Below are 22,273 nucleotides of genomic sequence, written 5' to 3' on the forward strand. Positions count from 1 at the left end.
TTCCCTCATTCATTCTTTTATCCCATTCTGGGCTCTCTCCTCTGCAAGACCTAGTCTCTGCTATTGTTTGAAATCAAAGATTGATAACAAGCACTTAGGCGGCCCCGTTCTAGGTACTTTATGCTTATTAACTCATTACTTCCCATCAGGCAGGTGCGTGCGACTGTTATCCCTATTTTACAGATGCGAAAGCCGAGGCAGGGAGGTTACGACACTTGCCTCAAGTCACACAGTTAGTAAGGGGCGTAGCTGGGGTTTGATCCTTAGATTGTGAGCTCCCTCAAGTTCATGTACAAGGAAGGACCCTGAGCCCACCAGGACCTGTTCAGCCCCTACTCTGTGTTCTCATGTACCCCTCACAGCAACTCTGATATGGGAGTATCGTTAGTCCCATTTTCTTGAGGAAGAAACGGAGTCTCAAGAGGAGGTTAAGTTGGCCCAGGTCAGGTGAGTAAATGGAGGAGTTGAGGCTTGGCCCCTGAGATTCTGATTCTCTATCTGCTGCTACTGTGGCTAAAGCCAGGAAGGCTGTGTAGCATCTTTGAACAGCTTTGGAAACGGGCCGGGTCGAGTGCAAGTGCACCACGGGCACGGTGACCAGCCACCCAGCTCAGCTCTTCCCTTCCCACTCTGGAGCAGTTCCTCTGTCCCATCCACCCCCCTCACCCCAGCAACCAGTGTCCTTGGCCGCCATTCGGTGTTATCAGACCAAACCTGCTTCCAGATTCCTGTTCTTCAATCACATTCGTGCTTTCAGCAGAGAGGTGTGGGTTCCAGCAGGAAGGGCCAGGAGGCTGACGTGGCTCTGCCATTCCATTCCTCCCTCGGCCTTGGCCTCCCCATCTATTTGAGGAGGTGGGTTCTTTTCAAACCGACGGAGCTACCGAACCCTCGTTTCAAACGAAATATTTTACGCACGCCCGGTATTCAGGTCAGATGAAAGCCGGCTGCTCTGAGCGGAGCTGAGTTCGGGGAAGAGGGGGGGGTCTCTCTTATTTTGGCATCTTATTGGGACCCCCCCCCCCGGATTCTTCCAACAGTTGGAAAACCCCTGGCCTGGCCAGAGTCTGTTGACTCTTGAGGTTCTTAGGACCACGGAATCTGAGCTCCACTGATGGCTGACAATACCCGCAGTGAAGGTGGTCAGCTAAGTCCCTCCCTGGGGGTCCCCGTCCCCCTGAACACCTGTCCTGCCTTGATAGGGGCACCCAGGGCCAAACTCAGGAAGGGCATGGCAGCAAGGCCAGGTTGTGCCCAAGGCCCTGCCTCTGGAGCGATGAGCTGTCCGGGAGCGTGAGCACAAAGAAATGATACCCGCCTGTCCGCACAGGCCCGTGGGGTCAGCCTGCCGGGCACACTCGCTGGTGACCGTGAGGAGAGGCTAGTCCCCTCCCACTGCTGCCTATGTGTTGTCTCTCTCTTGTCTTCTCCCTTCTCTAAAAACATGTTTTTCATCCCTCCCTCTCTCTCCTTCCTTCTAAAATGCTCAGCTTTCTTTGCCGGGCCTACGGCTGCAGGGGGTGCGGGCCCAGGACGGAGACTTCGCACACAAAGACAGCTGCGTCCTGGAGCAATCAGCACTGGCAATCGCAGGAGCTGGGACCGCCTCCTGGAGGCATGGGTCACCAAAGGGCACCGACGCATGTGTGGGAGTTAGCCCAGTTCGGGGACACTGCAGGTGGGAGGATGTGGGCGCCCCAGGCTCAGAAGAGAGGCCTGGAGAGGCTGTCAGTCCCTGGGCGTGGCTGAAGTGTGGACTTGGAGGGGGGGGGGGGGCGTGTGGCAGGTGCAGTGAGACAAGCACCCTCGAAAGGCTGTCCCAGGGCTGTGGGCTGGTCCTGAGGGTCGTGGGGAGCCAGGAGCGATGGGGAGATCAGTGCACATTTCAGAAGCTCATCTGGCTGCACACTCGTTTGGGGCAGGGGGGAGGGGGGAGATTGTGAAAGTGGGGCTTTCCTTCCCCTTGTCACCACCCCCTCCCCTGCCCTTCCCTTCCCTCAACATCCTCCATGTGGCCCTGTTTCCCTCTGAGACATATCCTGCGCACAGAAGAGAATAGGGGCTTTGGGCGGCCGGCTGTTCCCACCTTGGCCTGGCCCCCAGCTTGGAATGCAGCCCTTGACCCCTTCACCCCCAGGACCATGGGGTCAGAATGAGTTGGAAAGTCCATGCAGATTGGCTGGGATGCTTTGATTTTAGGCTCTCTGTTTGTGAACAGGAACTCAAGCAGAAGGTTAGCTTCCCCACCCCCTTCTAGTCCTTTCTATCCAACTCTGGGCTCTGACAGCCCCTGCCCCAGCCTTGCAGCCCCTCTTGGCTCTCGGATCACTGCCTTCCCACCCCCCATGCTGCGGTGGGGGAGGGAGAGGTTCCATCCCCAAACACAAGCCCTTTTGTCCCACCACTCAGCTGGGCATCTGCGTTGGCATCCAGTGGGCATCCACACTCACTTAGCCCGGGGCGGCTGCAGGATGAGGTGCGGAGTGGGCACTGAGGGGCAGGGACCAGGAGCAGGAGTGCAAGCGATTGCTGGCTACATTTTGGACCCTGCCCCTCCCCTGCTCAAATCCCTCCCAGGGCTCCTGCTTATTGCGGGACGTCATCCTTAACCAGGGGCGATTTTATCTCGCAGGGAACATTTTTCAATGGCCGGAGACATTTTTGATTGTCACCACTTGGGCTGGGGGAGGGGCAGGACAGCCGGCTGGACAGAGTTGTCTGGCCCTAAATGTCAATAGTGCCAAGGCTGAAGGTCCGACCTGAGGGTAAAGCTCCCCCCACCTCCCCGGCGCGCCCCCCAGCCTTCCCAGCAGTCACTCCCAGGCCTCCGGCCAAACCCTCTAGAAGCTCATTCCCACCTCAGTCCCTTTGCTTCTGCTGTTTCTCCTGCTGAGGTGCGCTCCCTGCTGCCCTCCACTTACCTAAATCTCATTTCTCTCCACCCCCTCTACCTGTGGGGGCTCTCCCCTGCTGCCCACGCCAGCTGCCTCTCCCCGAAGCCGGCTCTGACTGCATGGTGCCCTGATTCCTCCCTTCACCTGACGGCTTTGGCCCTCCCAAGTCTCAGCCGGCACATCTACGTAACGGGTGGGACAGGCAGGTGGAGACAGCCCCTCCTGCTTCTGCCTGGAACGCTGGGGATACGGGGCACTCTGTGTTGGCACACGGTGGGACCCATGCGGGCTTTGGAGTTAGCGGGCCAAGGTTCGAATCCTGACTTGGCCACTTCCTAGTAGTTTGACCAGAGGTTAATCACCAAACGTCTCTGTGCCTCAGCTGCCTGCCTCCTTTGTAAAATGGGTTTTCCAGAGAGAGTTCCATGTGCTGTGCGGTGTCCCGTCCCTGTCTTTGTTCCCTGTCTGGCTGGCTTATCTTGTCAAGATGCACTGCCCTTCCTGGCCAATTTCAGATGGACAGCCACCTACTCCTGCCCGCCTACTTCTCCCTAGAAGCTGAGCTTGCAGGGACTTTGGGGAACGGAGACCTCTGGGGCCTCAGCCCTGGAAACCAGCTGAGCAGGCCTGGGTGAGTGGCCAGGAGCCCAACCGGCCTTCTTGGCTCCCCTCTCAGCTTCTCAGTCCCTTCCCAGGCTCGGCGTCTCCTGCTGGGACTGTGACCTCCCACAGGTGGGCAGCCACCCGGACTTAGCTGACCTGGCTCAGGGGAGGGGACACTCTGTTACACAGACGTGTAGATTGGGGGTCTTAGGGATTCTGGGGACAAAAAGCACAGAAACAGACTCTTAAAGATAGAGAACAAACTGATGGTTGGCGGGGGGCGGGGATGGGCCAAATAGGTAGAGGGGATTCGGAGGGGCAGACCTCCGGTTATAAAATACCTAAGTCACAGGGATGAAAAGCATAGCGTGGGGAATAGAGTCAATAATGTTGTAATTATTTTGTTTGGTGACAGATGGTAAGTACGCTCACAAAAGTACATTTCGTAATGTATGTGATTGTCAACAATCACGATCATGAAACTGATATAACATTGTATTTCAACTTCAAGGATAGATAGATACATAGATACACAGATACATAGATACATGGATAGATAGATCAAACATGGGCCCCCCAGGCTCCATCACCCTCTTCCTCCAATTCCAGTGGCTGCCCCTTAGAATCACTATCGGGGGCAGAGAGACAGAAAGAGACAGAAGGACAGCGAGAGACAGAGAGATGGAAAGAGACAGTGAGAGACAGAATGAGACAGAGAGAAACAGAGCAAGAGAGAGAGATTGAGGGGGGGGCCTGCCCATCCCCTCCAAGCTATCCGAGGCTCAGTCTGGGGGAAGAACCCCAGATGAGAGCACACAGCTACCCTACTCACCCTCCACAGAGCTGGCGAAAGGCAAAGTTAGAGGCTCTCTGAGTAGGCACCCTCCCGTGCACCCTGGCTTCTGGGCCATGGAGTTGGCATGGCCACTGGGTCAAGGATGGGCCTCACCTCTCTATCCGTCCCCATCCCCAACTCTGGGAAGATACCTGGAGGGAAAGCAGCCCCCCAGAGGGCCCCTTAGGGAGGCCCTGAACGCAACCCCCCTCTTCGGCTTTGGGAGGCCAGAGCGCAGCCACGCGCCCTCCCTCCTGACCTCTCTGTCTACCTCGTGGTTCAGCCTCACACAGCGGTTCCCCTCCCTCCATTCCCGCTGCTCCTAGCAGCCGCCGCCTACCCCATCATTAGCAAAAGCAAGTGAGGCTGTTTATCTGAGATCTGGGTCAAGGGAGAGAGAGTCCAGGGCAGACGTGGGGGTGGGGGCTGGCGGAAAGGCACCCCCAGCTGCCATTCCAGGAACTGTGCAGCCTTCAGCTGGCTTTTCTGGAGCCCAGACCCGCTGGTTCCGGTGCAGAGTGGGTGGAAACTCTACGGGGCGGGGGGCGGGGGGGGGGCATGTGGGACCCTCCCACGGGCTCCCAAGTTCACTCATGGGCTTTTGCAGACACGGCCAGCCAACATGGAGACCCCCTCACATGTACACCATCCTACTCACACAGGCTCATGCCCCCAACATGCATTCATGTGCGCACACACACACACACGCAGGCACGCCAGGATGTAGGTCACTGGCTAGAGTGCCTCTGGCCGGGGGTTATGAGGATCCAGCCATCCGGCACATGCTTCTGGATTGGACAGAAATGAACCCCTCCCTTCGCCTGCCTCTCCCCTCTGCTCGCCTGAGTCAGCCTGACCCAAAGCCTCTCAAGGCTTCTGTTTGGTTTTCCCTAGAATCCCGCTGGCTGAGACTGCTGGGAACCAGCTCTATCCAGGGAGGGGCGGGGCTCCCGGGCCACATGGCTTTTTTCCATGTGTGTCTGTGTTGGCGGGGGGATCCCTGTACAGGACAATGTGGAGGCTTCAAGAGACAGAGGGATGTGGCCCCACCTTGAAGACTTCCAAGGCATAGCTCACGAGATGCCTTAAGACTAGATGACGTGGTAATGGCCAAGAGGGTACAGTCGAGGAGAAAACAGAGCAGCCATAGCCAGGCTGATCAGGGCTGCCTTCCTGGGGGAGGTGGCAGGACTTGGCTGGGCAGTTGAGTGAAGGTTCCACAAAACCTAGGGAAAGGAGTGGTCCTTACATAGCTGGGAAGACCCTAGATGCTTCTGTCCTCCACCCTGGAGCTGGGGCCTCTCCAGAGGTCAGGTCTGGAAGGACCGTCATAGAGTCTTCTGTAGAAAACTCACCGATGGCCCATAGGCTTTACAGACACAGCAAGCCCAGGACATCAATCCCCCTACTCCCCAGAATCTGCTCTTCCGCCCACATGCCCCCACACCAACATTCCTGCCACACAGGCCAGAGGCCAAGTCGTCCTGACCTCTTTCTTCACCCCACCCCCTTCAGCCTCCAAGTTTCCGGTCTGGCTGGTGGAACAGCTCACAGCCCAGAGGTGGAGACAGGCAGGGAAGCCAATGGACTATACTCATCAGTGTGTAGTGGGACAGCAGGAAGCCCAGGGTGCCCATGGGCTCAAACAAGGTAATCGGGGAAGGCTTCCTGGAGGAGGTGACATCAGAGCTGACACCCAGGATGAGCAGGAGTGGCCAGGCTGGGGCAGAAGTAGTAGGGAGAGGTGTGATGGAAGGGTGGTCCAGGCAGGCAGCACAGCAAGTGCGAAGTGAGGGAGGAAGAGAAAGACAGCACATTCAGGGCAGGGATTAATTCATGCCGATGGGGCGTGGCTGGAGATGAGGGCAGTCACACCATCCTGGGCTCAGGCCTTGCACTGCCTGGAGGCCATGTGAATGAGTTTACACTTTATCTGTTGTAGCGGGTGCCCTGGGGGACTTTAAGATGCCGGTGAGTGGTCCCCTTGGCTACACAGAGGAAGATGAGTCTGGGACACCGGTTGAGTTGGGGAGAGTCCGGAGAGGGTGAAGCAGCCCTTCTAAGAGTCCAAGGTGGGGCCTGGCCTCAGGTGGGGGCTGGGAGCTGGAGCTAAGGCAGGTCTCAGGACCACGCAGGAGGTAGAATGGACCTCGAGGAGTTCTGGCTCTTTCTCTCTCTGGCCCCCATCTTCCCATTGTGGAATGGAGGATGGGCAGGAGGCCTCCCAAAGACCCTCTCCCTTGGCCTCCTCACAGCTGGGGCCATTTTCTGCTTGCTCCAGCCTCCCTGGGCTTCTGGAAGTGACCTCCGGGGAGGAATCCCAGCTGGGCGGGACACAGCCCTGGCTTCAGGAGGCCTGGGGTGGTGTCGGCCACCCAGGGCACATCCAGCCGGCAGAAGGAAACGCCATAGCAGTTCTAGGCTGGGCCAGCCCGAGGCAGTGGCCATCCAGGACAACTTAAGAAGGAATGATGTATTGGCGTGGTCCTCACAAAACTCCTACTGTCCCCAGCCCACTGAGGAGGTCAAGGCTCAGAGAGCCAAGCGGCCCGGGATGGAAGCCTGGGTCTGTGCACTCAGCACAGCGCAGCTCAGGAGGGGGCCCACCACGAGTGGGAGGGGAGGACAGGGGAGAGTGTCTTTGCTTTCTAAACAATAAGAGCTCCCGAATGAGCTCCCCCCACCTTCTCCCACCAGGAGCCTCTCTCCCCGGGGGACGCCAGCTCCTTTCTCCTGAGTTTTCTCCTGGCCCTGCCTGGCCCAGATCCAGACACAGGGGCTGCCCTCCGCATCCCCCTCCCTGGGCCCCACTCCCTGGCCTTCTAGTACGGCCGCTCAGGCGTGGGTACATAAATGATTTAAGCCCCTCCCGTCCATCCTCATTGTTCTTCTTTATTGACCATTCTTCCTGATTTAGCCTCTTCCCAGCATCCCATGGGGCAAGAAGGCGTTTGTGTGTGTGTGTGTGTGTGTGTATGTGTGTGCACTCCACCCCTTGTCCACCTGCCCAGCTGGGGAAGGTCAGAGGCCCAGGCATGACTGGCCAGCCGGAATGAGGCTTCCCTGGGACCCAGAGGGGTTTTGGATTGGGGGCCAGAGTATTCGGGGAGCAGCCCAGAGTGGTGGACAAAAGCACAGTAGTCTTGGGGGCATCTGGGTGGCTCAGTCGTTGAGCACCCATCTGACTTCAGCTCAGGTCAGGATCCCACAGTTGGTGAGTCTGAGCCCTGCATCGGGCTCTCGGCTGTCAGCACAGAGCCCGCTTCAGAAGCTCTGTCCATCCTCGCTCCCTGCCCCTCCCCTGCTTGTGCTCTCTCTCTCTCTCTCAAAAATAAAAACAAAAACTTTTTTAAAAAGTACCATAGTCTTGGAGTCCTGGGTTTGAATTATGAGTGCCCCCACTGGCGCTGGTGGCTTTGGGCCCTGCTAAGCCTCCATTGTCTCATCTGAGCAGTGGGGTTGTTCCTTCCTCTGTGAGGAGCCAGTGGCTCCATGGGGAAAACAGCACACAGCTGGCACATACTAGGTGCTCAGTAAATGGTGTCCCCACTCTGCCTCTCTGGCCTCCCTCCTTCCCCTGTGAAAAGGCCTCAGGTGGGAGTGCGGCTTCTCCTGCTCCTTCAGTTGCCAGCAAGCCCAGGGCAGAAACCCAGAACAAGATGGAAGGAACCTGGGTTTGGCATCCTTTCCCCACCCCCAGGGAGGCTAGGCTGGTATCATTACTTCAGTTTCACAGAGAAACTGCAGCTTGCTGACGGCCCAGGTCTTTGCCCAAGGCCTGTCGAGGTAGCTGAGTGGCCGAGCCAGGGGGAGGCCCAGGCTCTTGTCCTTGAGAGGTAGGCCAGGCCTGAGAGGTACCCTTCCCCCTGTGATCCACCTGCATAGACATGGCCTCAGAGAAGGGCCTGGTGGCACTGGTTCAGAGCAAGTGCCCGCCACCTGACTCTCAGCTCTGCCATTCACTAGCTGTGTGACCCTGGGTGAGTCACTCAGCCTCTCTGAACTCGTTTGCTCGTCTCTAACACAAGAATGGTAACACCGACCTCCCAGGGTGGTGGATAGGGGAAGCGAGGTGATGAATGTGAGGCACACGGCCGGGCACAGAGCCGTTATTTTATGGTGATTGTCTATTTGTCACCAGCTGAGGCAAACCCATTGGATGACACCTCGGGTCCTCCGCTCACGGGAAGGGCCGGGGAGTGGTGACGTCAGACCCCTGACAGCTTCTAGCCCCAAATAGCCCTCTCTTTAGACTGACCCTGTTTGATCACAGCTGCTGCTGCTGCTCCCTGTTCCCAGCTGAGCTGACATCGCCTCTGGCTGTGGCTTCTGGCCCATCAGGCTGGTCCCCAGAGCCGTTTCAACAACCCCATCCCGAGGAGGCAGGATTTTCCCCCAGGGAAACGGATGGGCCTCCCGGGTGGCAGCTCCAGCTCAGTGACCCGGCTCTCAGAGTGCTCCAGGCTCTGGAGCAGCCTGGGTTCAAATCACTGACCTCCCTGTATGATCTTGGCCATCACTTTACTTCCCCCGGCCTCAGTTTCCTTATCTGGAGAATGGAGCTAACAGCAACCCAGCAGGTTTGTTGTAAGGATTCAAGCAAAGTGCATAAAGGGCCTGGACAAGACACGCACACAATAGCACGGGTTTTCATGCCTGCAACACTGGGAAGTTTGTCAAATCGCCCCCATCCGCCCCCCTCCGGCGCCCCCCCTCCAACTGGGGCAGGTGTCCTTCCTGGTTATCATCAGGAAGAAACTGAAGCTTCTGAGCTGCCTTGCTGGAATCCTGAGCCCCAGGATTTCCAAAGCAACCAGCCCCTTCTGGGAGCACTGATCCCAGCCGTCCGTCTGAGCCCACCTCCCTCTATGAATCACGGACCCCCCCCCCCCCACAGGCATCCAGTCTCATGAGTTTGACCTTGTCACTCCGCTGGAGCCCTGAGACAGCCAAGGAGGCAAGCAGGGCACAGGCCAGTCTGCCCATTTGTCAGACAAAGAAGTTGAGGCTGAGCAAGGAGCAGGGACCTGGTCCAGGCCACCTGATGACAAAGGAGCCAGGATGAGGCTCAGGCCAGAGGGAGGGAAGAGGGTGCCAAGGGCCGAGTCAGATCTAGAATCTCAGAGGGTCAGAGCTGGAACATCCAGGGGCGGCGGAGTGCGAATGAGCTAAGGAAACCAGCCCAGAGAAGGGGAGGAGGGGCACAGAGCCTGTCAGGGGCAGGATGCAGCTGACACCACTCACTCATTCACTTCTTCGCTTGTTCACTCATTCATTCACTCATTCATTCGTACAGTGGATGTAGTAGCGAAGCAAAGACACAGCCCTTGCCCTCAAGGGTCTCATGGTCTTAAATGGGAGTCAGGCTAGTGAGCAGCCGATAAAAACATGCCCGTGTTGGGGAAGGACCAAGGTGTGCGTCAGTGCGTGGCAGGGAGACCACATCTGCACATCTGCAAAGCGGGGCAGTGGCAGGACTCTGTGAGAATCCGAAGAAAGAATGTTCTACATTCTGAGGCTTGCTTCCTGCTCTGCCCACGGTCAGGCCTCCCTCCTGTTTTCTTCCCCGGCCGTTGGAAAGATGGGAAGGAAGTATTTCTCTGAGCTGCACTTTTCGTGTAGCCGAGGGACCCACGCCAGAGAGGGTCAGTCAGATCTTGTCGGACCCTTGCCCTGGTTTACACACGGGGAAAACTGAGGTCCATCCACAAAGGGCTTCTTGCCTTCCTGCCTCTGATTGTTGTGTAAAGAAACCCCTGTTCTTGTGTTTGCCACTCCTCTCGCTGTCAGCCCCCCCGGCCTTGCTCGAGGGGTCTCTCACCTCAGGACCACCCGATAGGGCACTGCTCAGCCCTGTCTGCTAAGACACCCTCAATATGGCCCCAGCCTCCAGAACATTCATGTCAGTGGTAGGGGATAAGGCCAAACTCCTTTCAGCCCTTGAGCACCGGGTGAATGGAATCAAAGCTTGGGATATCCACCAGGTGGAAGAGACTCTTGCTTGGCTTGAAGCATGGAGGGGGGCCCAGAGCTCCCCTTCCAGCTGCACCCCTCCCAACCCTGTACCCACTGAAGTTCCTGAGTCCTCCAAGGAGCTCAGCTTGTCAACCTTGACCCAAAGCACCACCCTCACTGGAAATGTGGCAGAAACCTCAGAAGTTTCTCCAGCCTCCATGCCTTTGCACCTGCTGTCCATCTGCCTGGAATGCCTTTCCTCACCTCTTGGCCTGGGCCGACTGAATTTGTTCACTCACTCATTCAACAAGTACTGGCTGGATGCTTTCTACACAGCAGACAGAGAGCTATGCTCTGGGGATAACAGCTGAGAACTTAGGGACCGGGGGACACGTAGAGTTTAAGCGCACACACATGCACACATAATAATGTACAGTACAAATAGAAACGGGCCCTATAAAGGAAAAGAGAAACTAAGAGTGAGAGGTCATTGGATGGGTTGGGGGAACATGGTCTAGGGAAAGCATCTCTGGGGAGGTGACTTTTCAGTTGAGTCTGGGAACAGGAGCAGGAGAAGGAGTTAGCTTAGTGAAGAATGACAGGAAGAGTGTTCCAAGCAAAGGAAACAGCATGTGCAAAGGCCCTGGGGCTGATAACTAATTGGTGAGTGCGAGGAAGTTCAGATCAGTATGAGAGTGAGTGGGTGAGGGAGAAAGAGTCAGACCTCGCAGGGAGGCAGAAGCCGCAGACCGTGGTCAAGGGACCATGTGGGCAGCAGGAATAGGGAGAAAATCAGGACAGTGGTCTATCCCAGGAGCCAGGTGAAGAAAGGTTTCACAAAGGAGAGAGTCATCAACTTCTTCGGTGGAGGAGTTATCTTCTCCAGGAAGCCTCCCTCGACTCCTTGTGTAGGGTTAGGGGTTCCACAGTGCCCTGGCCTCCCCCATCAGAGTACTTTCCTCTCTCCCAGACTAGCCTGGAAATGTCACGAAGGCAGAGACAAGGTGTGACTTGTCTTTCCAACCCCCAAACTTAGTACAGGACCTGAAAGTGGTTTCTGTTAAATGAATGGACATAGAAGCAGGGCTCAGAGAGGAAGTGACTCTGAGGCCACAGTTTTTCCTTTGCCGGCCTGGTCCGGCGGGACCAGGTCTCCGGCAGGAGACCCCTTCAGCTCTGGCCCTCCCAGGCATGCTGGAGCCGGACCGCTCTGGGCTGGACCTGGGGCCACCCCCGAGGAGAGCCTGGGCTCTGCTCCGTCCCTGCCTGACCCCTTCCTAAGGCTCCCTCTGTCCCTTTCCTCTTCTTCTCGGCTCCTAGGTGCCCTACTGCCTGACCAGCTTCAGAAGGCCACAGGCTCCCACAACAGGTGAACACCACGTGCTGACTATGCACGGGGACCTTCAAGCAGTGGGCGAGCAGTCTCCGTTCCCAGGGTACCAGCCTTGCCCTGCCCGGAGGCTGCTGCTGCAAACCCAGGAAAACAGCAAGTCGGGGCCAAGAGTTCCAGGTAGGGAGATGGAGTCCTGGGGCATTTGGAGCCTTGCTTGGCCGTGGGTTGATCCCCCAGAGAAAGGTCTGTGCCCTCCGTGGAGTAACATCCAGGCATCACTGTACCCAAGCTTCAGGCAAGCACCTCTGGGGGCCGGTAGGCCTGTCACGTGTCTCAGACTGCCTGCCCCCCAACCTTCCCTGGGGCGCTCATCACTGAACCCAGCCTCATATCATTCGTCTGTCTCCCATTCGAGGCTGGGAGCTCATCCAGGACAGAGGCCTCTCTGCTTCCCTCCCTCCCTCCCCCACCTCTTTCCTCCTTCCGTTCACTAAGCACAAACTATTCCTTAAGCCTGAGCCCTTCATTTCCGAACCCCTGAGCCTGACACGGAGCTTGGCACACTGGGGTCACCCAGCATGTGTCCACTGTCCACCTGACTGCCCAAATGTGCCAGGGGGCTGGGCCTTGCCAAGCTCCCCGGAGGATTGCAACTCCGAACATGGCCAAGGGCCCCTCTCCCTGGAAAGAGCTGAGCTCCTGCAGGAAGAAGGAAATTTGGCCTCGAGTGTGTGTTGGAGGCCAGGCCTAGCTGGGGTGGGGGTGGGGGTGGGAGTGGGGTCCAGAGGGAGAACTCGGTTTTCTCAGCAGGAACTGTGGTCCCGGGGGGACCCGGGACCCCAAGAGGCTGATCCAAGCTGGGGTGAGGCCACTTCTCCAATGCACCCCCTCTAGGCCCACAGGGCCTCTCCCAGCTGAACCCTAAAACCTGCAGCGCCGCCCCCCCCCCCCCGCCCCACACCCTGCCACGGTCCCTCAGGCACCCCTGCCCTCCTGCTTTCCTCATGTGCACGTTGCCCAGAGACAGCCAAAGCACACTGGCGTGCCAGCCGAGGGTACAGCAGCCTGGCCGGGCTGAGCAATAGGGGATTCAGTTGCCTGTGCCCCCCCCCCCCCCCCACCGGGGCTCCAAGCCTGCAGAACCTGTCCCGGCCAAGCCATTCCTACAAGTCCTCCTAGGCTCTCAGCAAGGGCCCCCGTCTCTGGCAACTGCCCCTCAACAATCTGCCCAGGGTTTCCGGGCACCCGGAGGCTGCAGCAGGGGCAAAGGCAGCTCCCTGGTGGTAGCCCCTGGGGCCCTGTAAAGCGGGGCGCGCTTTCAGCCTGGCTTTAATTACAGGGTGCGTTCCTGATGCCTGGTCCATCTATATTTATCTGCAGGATCTCACTAATTAAATTCCCCACAGCACCCGGCAGGCTTGGGGACAGGAGCGAGGCAGACAGGCAGGGGGGCTGCAAACTTCCTTCCTTTCCTTCTCAGCCAAGAGCACAACAGAAGCAGCCCAAAGTCCCTCTCCCTCCCCTGACCCTGCTAATGTCCAGATCTGAGGGGCTGCCCGTGGCTGTGCCCCGGGGAACCCTCCAGCCCTGTGCCCCCCTAACCCCGGGCACCCGTGCCCACCCCCAGGCCCCAAGAGCAGACGGTGCCCAGCCGCCTGACAGCCTCCCCCCATCAACTCGGATTCCTGCAGCAAGCAGAGAAAAGTGCCGAGCAGCTCTGTTGAATCCCCAACTCTGCCACTTTGCAGGGGCCAGAGCCTTCTTACCGTAGGAGTCGTCTTGGTCCAGGAGGGAATCGGGCTCCATGGCGAATGGGCCCCCAGCCCCTGGCCCCACCTGATTTATGAACCAAGGCTGTCTCCATGAGCGTCTGGGTTTCTCCTTTTGTATTCCATCTGGCGGTTTTTCCAACTAGATGACTGGGTATTCCTGCAAGCAGGCCCCTCTCCAGCCCTCGCCTTCATACAGTACATTTAAAGTAGCAGTAACCTCTTTTTCCTCCCCCCGCAGCCGGGCTGGAAACATTAGAAGGGACCGAGGCAGCGAGATGTCTAAAATAGGAAGACGCCGGGAAGATTGGCCTGGCTGCCGGCGACGCTGGCTGCGGGGATCTGGCCCGGCTGTGCAGACGGAAAAGCTAAGAGGTAAGGCTGAGCTGGGGCTTAGCATCTGGAAGCTGGCTCGGAGGGGGCGGGGGGGGGTGGCCAGGGTCTGTGGCGGGGTGGGGGGGGGCAGACTGACCCACCCGTGGGCGGGGATGGATGGTGGGTCTCCTGTGTTCACCACCCAGCGCCCAAACCCCAGGGGCTTCTCCCAGGCCCTGCTGGAACCTCCCACTCAAATCTGTTCCACAGACATTTCCTGCAGTGTGGGGGGTGCAGAATTGACTCATCCATCCATTCAGTTAGTCATTAACTTTTTCCTGAGCATCTACTCCACGCCAGACACCGTGCCTGGAGCCGGGTTTCCAGCGGGGAACAGGGCGCAGGGTCTCACCTCACGGAGCTCACGGGTCAGCGGGGCATTGCAAAGCGGTGGCGGGGGAAGTGCCGCAGAAACATGCAATGGGGGTGCCTCACCTGCCTGTGGGAGGTAGTCAGGGCAGGCTTCCCGGAGGAATGGGCATCTGAGGATGATAGGAATCGGCCAGGTGAAGGCGGGAACAAGGGAAACGTATGCCAGGTGGAGGGAGCGGCCTGTGCAGAAACCTTGAGCCGAGAGGGTTTGTGGCGTGTTTAGAGTCCCCGCGTGAGTTCCGGGTGGCTGAACTTCAGCAGTGGCCAAAGGAGAGGTAGGGCAGACGGGGGGAGTCGGGAGAGGGTCAGGCAGGGCCTCACAAGGACGCTCTCAGGCCTGCCCCTGAGGATGGTCCGTGGGAGCGACACATCCCAGGCTGTCGTATAGAAAGGCCTCCCCGGCCCCTGTCACAGCAGGACCAGCTGGAACGCCAGGCACCCCACTCGGAGCAGCCACCAGAGCGGAGCAGCTCTGGGCATTTACCTGCATTTGCCTGCATCGCCTCACACACCGCTCCGTGATCCCTCTGGCAGAAACTCTGGCTGTCCTGTTTTACAGGACGGTGCAGCTTAGACGGGGCAAGTGACTTGTCCGAGGCTGTGGGTGGCCTCCAGGGCAGGCCTGGACCCCAGAGAGGTTACAGCCTTGGTGCTGGGGGGCCGGGGGAGTAATTCATTCGATCTGCGTTAGACCCAGAGTACAGACCAAGGCTATAGGCTTGCGGGAGAAGTGTGCCATTTTGGCCCAATCAGGGAAGGCTGCCTGGGTGAGGAGGCATGTGAACTGGACAGAGGGGCTGAGCAGGGGAAGGTGAGGGTATCCCAGGCAGAGGGGATGGAGGCAGGAAGGCAGCATGCGATGGGAATGACGAGTCTGGGAGAATGTCGGGGAGATGGGCTGGTGGGGGCTGGAGTGAGAACAGGTCATGACAGTCTCGGAGCGTCGGCTCCGTTCAGCTGGCATCGGGCAGCCTCAGAAGGCATTCTAGAGAACGGCCTGCTTTCCAAGGAATGCTGGGTAGTCCCGCCCGCTGCCCCTTCCCAGTCTTCATAATGCTCTGCACTTAGAGCAGGAGAACGTTCTCATACACGAAAGAAAGGTAGGAAGGAAGGAAGGAAGGAAGGAAGGAAGGAAGGAAGGAAGGAGGGAAGGGAGGAAGGGAAGGCTTTCTGCCCCACAGCACTGTGAGAACGTGAGAAGATGTGCCTTGGTGACCAGCTTTTTGGAGACACGGCACCGGTGCTGAGGCAGAGGGGACATCAAGAGGAAGGAGCCGGGGGACAGGGACAAGCTGGGAGGCTGGCGGGAGGGGCCGGGCCAGGGGTGGCAGGGAGGAAGGTAACCCCCTGGGCCCCTCGCAGCCGCCTTGTGTCGCCCAGCTAGTGGCTGCTGACGTGGTCACGGCCCAGCCTCCGGGTCACCCTTTCCCCCTCCGTTCCAACCTTGGCTGCCAGCGATGATCCAGGCTTCCAACCTCCCGCTGCCTTAATTACAGGGAGGCCGGGCCCTCCCCGGGCAGCGGCAGGCACTTCCCTCCCTGGCACGTGCTTTCTCATGGGTCAGGATCAGAGTTGGGTTAGACGGGCGGCTCCCACCTTTCCAATCCATTTCTCTGTTTTGATGAATCAGATATGTTTTGGTGTAACCAGAGCTCTGAGCTCAGGGATTGCTTTACAACAAACGTGTCACGAGCACGGGGCTCCATGTCCTTCCCGTGGGGACACAACAATGCAAACAGATCCGTCCCCTCCTGTTTGGACCCCATTTGCCTGCTTTGAGCCACTGCCCTCCTGATGGACACCTAGGTTGTCGCCGGTCATTCAGGATGTGACAGAAAACACTGGGAGGAGTATCTAGAACATGCTCTGTGCACGTCTGTCTCACGACCTCCCTAGGGTAAAACCCCAGATGTGAAATGTCCGGGTCAAAAAGTGCCAGCATTTCGGCACTCCTAGAGTGGCGACAGAGGGCACTCGGACTCCATCTGGTTCTTTGACTCAGTCCGCCCACAGTTCTGGGGTGCCGATTGCGTGCCCGGCTCTATGTCGGGGGCTGGGGTGGCCTCGTCCCTGCTCTTGCAGCCGGGGGAGATACATACAATGTCAGAGAGGAGTGCTCATCAGAGAGCTAAGCAAGGCCACGTGACAGAGCAGGACAGAGCGCTGCAAGGCGTGCAGCCAGGTGGTCGGGGAGACACCTCTGAGGGGGTGACCTCTGAGCAGGGACCTGACCGGCATGTTAGTGGGGGGAAAGCAACTAGCAGGGGGCAAAGCTACTGAAAAGACCCTGAGGTGGGAGTGATCCTGGCAAGCTGAAGGGGCAGAGCAACGGCCAGCGTGGCTGGGTCTGGGTGGACAGTCAGGGGAAGAGTCCGAGGCAAGAGAAAGGCTACAGAGGCCACTTCATGGAGGGCCTTGTGGCCAGGGGAGTGTGGGAGCCACAGCGGGCTGAAGCGGGACAGTGACATGAAAGGCTGCTGCGAGCAAAGTGGCCCAAGGAGGGCCAGAGTGGATGCAGGGAGACAGAGGGGACGAGGAAGGACAGATGCACTCAGGATATGTGTAGGGCCCTGGGTGCTGCTGGACAACCAGACACAGAGGAAGGGACAAGAGACAGTCCAGGAGGACTCTGAGACTTGCGGATTGTTCAGGGAGCCGGGGGGAGGCCCGGGAGGAGAGGGTTTGAGGATGGAGATGTGGAACTGTGTGGTGGGAAATTGACACAGACACATGGAGATGTCCCGGAGGCCCTGGGTGGAGCTGGACGGGGCAGTGGGGCCAGTGGGTCTAGACCCGGGAGCTAGGGCTCCGGACACAGCCCTGTGCACCAGCCCCCTGCGCGGCCCGGCTCCGGCAGCAGCGGGAACCCCCTGGCTCCAGACGTGACCTGTCGCTCTGTGTAGCGAAAGGGAACTAAGTGGTCGCTGATGGCAGCTGGCCCCAAGTTCTGGCCCCGAGAAGGGACGTCACCAAGCAGAGGCCGGACGAGGGGGAGCCCGACGCTGGGCACCTGGTGGTCAGCTTGTTCATTGCCTTCCCTGCTGGGGAGGGTGAGGCCAGCAGGCTGGCATGGGGATGATCCTATATCTGCCCCATTCACTCTCTCTGCCCCGGCCACACCCTAGGCTGGACTGAGCCGGGGAGCCAGAAGCCCAAAAGAGGAATTGAAACCCAGGGATCTGAAAGCTGGAAGAGTGTACGTACAAGGAGCCATCTGGTCAGCAGAATCAGGAAAGCCTTTGCAGAGGAGGGGCCAGCCCAACTGGACGGTGAGGGATGAAGAGGAGTTCGCCAAGGCAGACGCAAGGGGTAAGGGCAGGCAACACGACTGCAAGGCATACCCAACATTCTGGGCCAGGAGGGCTTTCAAGTTCTTTTCTGTCCTGCGTTCTGATTTTCTAGCTGAATCCTGCTGTTAAAGCCTAAATGGAGCCCGTGGGGAGCCCACAGCGTCCAGCTCCTCCCGGGTCTCTGAGCTGACCCAGAATAGCCCGTTTCTAGAACACAAACAGATGGAGGCCAGGGGTCCGTCCTGGAGCATCCTGGCTGGGTTTCTCGGGCGAGGACAGCTAAGCTGAGCGGGTCCAAATCCCAGCTCCCCATTTACCAGCAAGTGACTCCACTTCTCAGTGCTTTTGTGTCCTCATCTGTAATTGTAGGATAAGGACGGTCCCAGGTCCCCAGAGGGCTGGCAGGAGAACCCAGTTAATGCAGATGGAACTTACAACACTCTTCCCTCCTCCTCTCCTCTCTCCCTCTGCTTTCTCCCCTCCTTCCCCCTCTCCCTTTCCCCTCCCTCCTCCCAGACCCCTCCCTCCCTCTCTCCTTCCCCCACAGCCCCACTGGACTGCCTTTTGTAAGAGACCTCTATGGCTGTGTCACCAGGAGGCCTAGACCTAGGCCATTTCCTCTGCCCAGACCGAGATTCCCCTAGAGCCTCACCCCTTCTTTATTAAGGTCTCTGGTCAAATGCCAACTCCCGACCGCCTTCTCTAAGATATCCTGCCCCGCCCCCTCCTCATCACTCTATATGCACCCCTGCCCTCCCCCACACCTGAGTTTTCTTCCTGGCCCTTAGCATACCGTGTGACATTATATTATATATTTATTTGTGTATTGTCTTCTGCCCTGGCTTCCATGCAACCTCCATGCCGTACCCCCAGCACCTGGAACAGTGCCCAGTGCAGTGGACCCCCAATAACTATGTGCGGAATGAAATATTTGTGGAAGAACTAAGCATTAGCTGTAATTGTTATTTTTCGCCACTGCCTCCTGTCTTGATTTAGAAGCGAACGATCAGGGAGCTCTCACCGAGGACCAGAGCCTGTGTCATCTCCCAGTATCTTAATGCTTATCTGGTTGGACTGGTCCTCCCTTCTCCTTAAAAGGCTGGGCACCAGGAGGGAAAACAGAGGGTTTTCTACTGGGGCGGGGGGAGGGGCACGTACTTTGAGCCTGGCATTCTCTCTGCATCTCCCTCATCAACTTCCCAAGAAAGGTTTTCTGAGTCCCATTTCACAGATGGGAACACTGAGAGGCGACACCACGTCTCAGAGCAGTGGCAGAACTGAGGCTTCAGGGCGTGTCTGCCCAGTAGGAAGGCCCCAACGGCCCCCCTGCAGCACCCGAGTGGTGCCTCCTGGGGTGTGACTGGGTGGGGGTGGCAGGGAGGCTCGGAGATGGGGCAGGGCCAGCCTTTGGTGGCTCCACATTACGTCCAAGCAACCGCCCTTGACCATCTCCTGTGCTTAAGGAAAGGGGTGGTTCTGCTTTTGTGGCTCATTTAAAGGCCCCAAAACTGAGGGCTGGCATCTTTTCACAAGTCATGAGGCAGCCAGCAGGGAGGAGGGCGCATTACAGGCTGGCCCTGTCATCAGCTCCACAGGGCGAGGAGGGGCTGGTCTCTTCCTGATGACGGCAGCTCCCCGTGTCCACGGGGCCCTTGTGAGTTTCCGTGTGCTCTTAGAGAACCCTGAGCACGTCCTGGGGGGAGCCCAAAATGTTCACCAAGCTCACGCAGCCAAGAAGCGGTAGCAGCAAGTCCCCAAATCTGGAGCCGGATTAGAAACCTGAGTCCCTTGTGGCCCTGTTGGGAAGGTTAAGCAACTTGCCCCCGGTGGTCACAGCAGGCTCTGAGGCCGGACTCTCGACCACAGTGCGCTGTGGGTTTTTCATGCTGCACCAATGTGAGGCTGAATTATCATTAAAGAACCTCAAACCTTTCCCAGAAGAAGGCAAGCTCTAAACACATGTCCGGAGTTGGGGGTTTCCAGGGCGGAGAGCACGGGGGACGGTGGCCAGAGTCCCCGAAGCTCCGTGAAGTCATTGATTTTGTGACGAACTGTGGGGCTCCATAGAGAACTGTGGGGCTCCCGGCTGCTGGGTCCCAGGGCCCTGCCTCAGGCCTCAGGTTCCGTCTGGGAAGCCCTGGAGATGCTGGCACACGCGGCCGGCGGGCAGCAGGGTGAGACACAGGCGGGCAGGAAGCGAGAGGATTCTTCAGCAGCCGGCAAGGATAGTGCTCTCGTCTCCCCAAACCCCCAGATCGTGCCTGGCACTGAAGCGCCTGGTCATTGCCCTGAGAGAACCCCAGGCCCCCAAGAGCCCCAGGTTGGAGGCTCATCCAGTACAGCGTCCCGAGAGGACAGGAGTCTCCTCCATAATATTCTTGATCCAACCTCGGCTTGCTTACCTCCCAGCATGGGGAACTCACTCTCCACCAGGCTGACTCCAACTGACTCCAAAGTGAGGTCCCCACTCAGCGCAATCATGCTGTGTCCTCCTGGTCCTACTTTGCCCTCCATGGTCACGTGCAGTGATTCTGCCCTGGGGGAAGCCCCTAGGATCATCAGAACCCGCCCCCCCCCCCCCCCCCCCGGCCATGAGCTCAGCTCTCTGCACTCCACCTGACCCTCACCCCCCACTCCCAACCCCATGCTTCCTGGCTAGTTTTCAGGTTTTGTGGTGAGTCAGGGGAAAAAAAACCCAAGAAGCCTGGAAGCATTTTACCCACACAGCAATGACAGCAGTCCGTGCAATTCAGCAAACTTTAACCAGAGACTATGTCAAGCGCTGGAGACCCAGGAATGAATCAGTCCCTGTCCGTGAGGATCCCCTAGGGGTGGGAAGGTAGAGAGACCTACCTGGGCGTCAGCCAGAAGGGGGGATCAGCAGATCCTCGTCACAGGCGGGTTTCAAACGATCTTTCAGGATGGCTAGTTTTCCAGCGGGAAGACACGGGGAAGTGGCAGAGAGAGAGAACGTACAGGGCGCATGGATCCAAGAACAAAAGCCAAGTAGTGGGGCCACACAGCTGACTGATTTGCTTGGGACGGAAGATATCAGGCATCAGCAAACCTTCTCTGCAAAGAGCCAGAGAATAAATATTTGGGGTTTTGCAGGCCAGACAGTCTCTGTTGTATTTTTCTCAGCTCCACTGCCAGAGCTCAGAAGCAGCCATACATGACATATAAATGAGTAAGTGTGGCTGTGTTCCAACAAAACTTTGTTGACAATGAAATGTGGATGTCACACAATTTTCTTGTATCATAAAATATTATTCTTCTTTTGATTATTCCCCAGCCACTTAAAAATGTGAAAAGCATTCTTAGCCCACAGGCTATACAAAAACAAGTGACGGGTCGAGTACTTTGCTGACCCTGTGCTATACGTGTTTGGGAATACTGGGAGACTGTGCTCAAAAGTTGGGTGGAGGTGAGCCTTGAATGCCAGGGTGAGGCTTTCGAGGTTGGTTTGGTCAGAGCTTGGTTACGGATCCCACACCCACCGCCCTGGGTGAACTCGCCACTAACCCACCCACCCACCTTCCCACCCAACCCGACTGCCATCGAGCCATCAGAAGCCAGAAAAATGTATGTTCGGATCAAGTGCTGAAATGTACAACAGGACAATCATTAACAGAAAAGTTGATAAAGTATAGAGACTAACCAGGAAATTTCCCTTCCAATTCCACTGTGTGCCCAGTGGGGACCATGTTTAGGAGGTGGGTGAGTGTGAGCCCAGCCTCTTTCCTATGCACTCGTACACATGGACACACACACACACACACACACACACACACACACACGGAGCGTGTGTTTACCCATATCACACACAGCTCGTTTTATATGATTGTTCCTTGTCACTTAGCAACTCAACTCCACATGTTCCTTTCTCAGCACGTGGATGCATCCTCTTTGACTCTTGTCCTGGCCACCGAGCACGGCGTGGTGGGCCATGCTCCACTGAGGGGCGAGCAGGCTGGTCCGCCGTTACCCTCTCGGCACCCATACCCATCTCTGCACACCAGTGCTAGCATCCCTGTTGCAGAGATTCTCAGCAGCAGAAGCACTGGCTCAAAAGGCGCGAGTACTCACAATGTGCATCGGTATGGCATCCTGGAGCACTTTCTCCTTGCTTCTGGGAATAAGCATTGCAAATCCTCTGGAGCCTGGGGAGTCCGTGAGGGGCCAGTCATGATCTGCAACCTCAGAATCTCAAGCGCTCCTAAAGGACTCCGGGCTCCAGGTGGACAGACCTGCCTCCTCTTGCAGAGTCAGGCCTGAGACAACACCTGCCTGTCAACACCTTGATCCATCCCCCTCGTCTACCTATCCACATATCCACCCACCCACCCACCTACCTGTCCCTCTATCCTTCCATCCTCCCATCCGCCCACCCACCCACTCCTCTACTCATCTACCTATCCATCCATCCATCCATCCATCCATCCATCCCTCCCTCCACCCACCCATCCACCCACTTGTCCATCTATCCCTTCACCCTCCCATCCACCCACCACCCACCCACCCCTCTACCCATCTATCTACTCATCCATCCATCTCTCTCTTCCTCCATCCATCCATCCACTCATCCACCTATCCATTCATCTACTCGTCCATCCATCCATCCATCCCTCCCTCCCTCCCTCTCTCCACCTACGCATACACCCACTTGTCCATCTATCCCTTCACCCTCCCATCCACCCACCCTCCCACCCCTCTACCCATCTACCTATCCATCCATCCATCCATCCATCCATCCCTCTCTCCCTCCCTCCACCCACCCATCCACCCACTTGTCCATCTATCCCTTCACTTTCCCATCCACCCACCACCCACCCACCCCTCTACCCATC

General features: G+C 57.7%; 1 protein-coding gene across 1 annotated transcript in view; it reads right to left on the bottom strand.

Annotated features, from left to right (window-relative positions):
* The window catches only part of DAB2IP (DAB2 interacting protein), a 186,933-nt gene extending 173,353 nt beyond the window's left edge, over positions 1-13,580 (bottom strand). Inside the window, exon 1 of the mRNA XM_053204682.1 lies at positions 13,387-13,580. Coding sequence (XP_053060657.1) covers positions 13,387-13,426 — 40 coding nt within the window. The 5' untranslated portion in view covers positions 13,427-13,580. The remainder of the gene's footprint in view (positions 1-13,386) is intronic.
* Between the last annotated feature and the right edge of the window lie 8,693 nt (positions 13,581-22,273).

This window comes from Acinonyx jubatus, chromosome D4 (assembly GCF_027475565.1).
Source record: "Acinonyx jubatus isolate Ajub_Pintada_27869175 chromosome D4, VMU_Ajub_asm_v1.0, whole genome shotgun sequence".
Taxonomy (NCBI): domain Eukaryota; kingdom Metazoa; phylum Chordata; class Mammalia; order Carnivora; family Felidae; genus Acinonyx; species Acinonyx jubatus.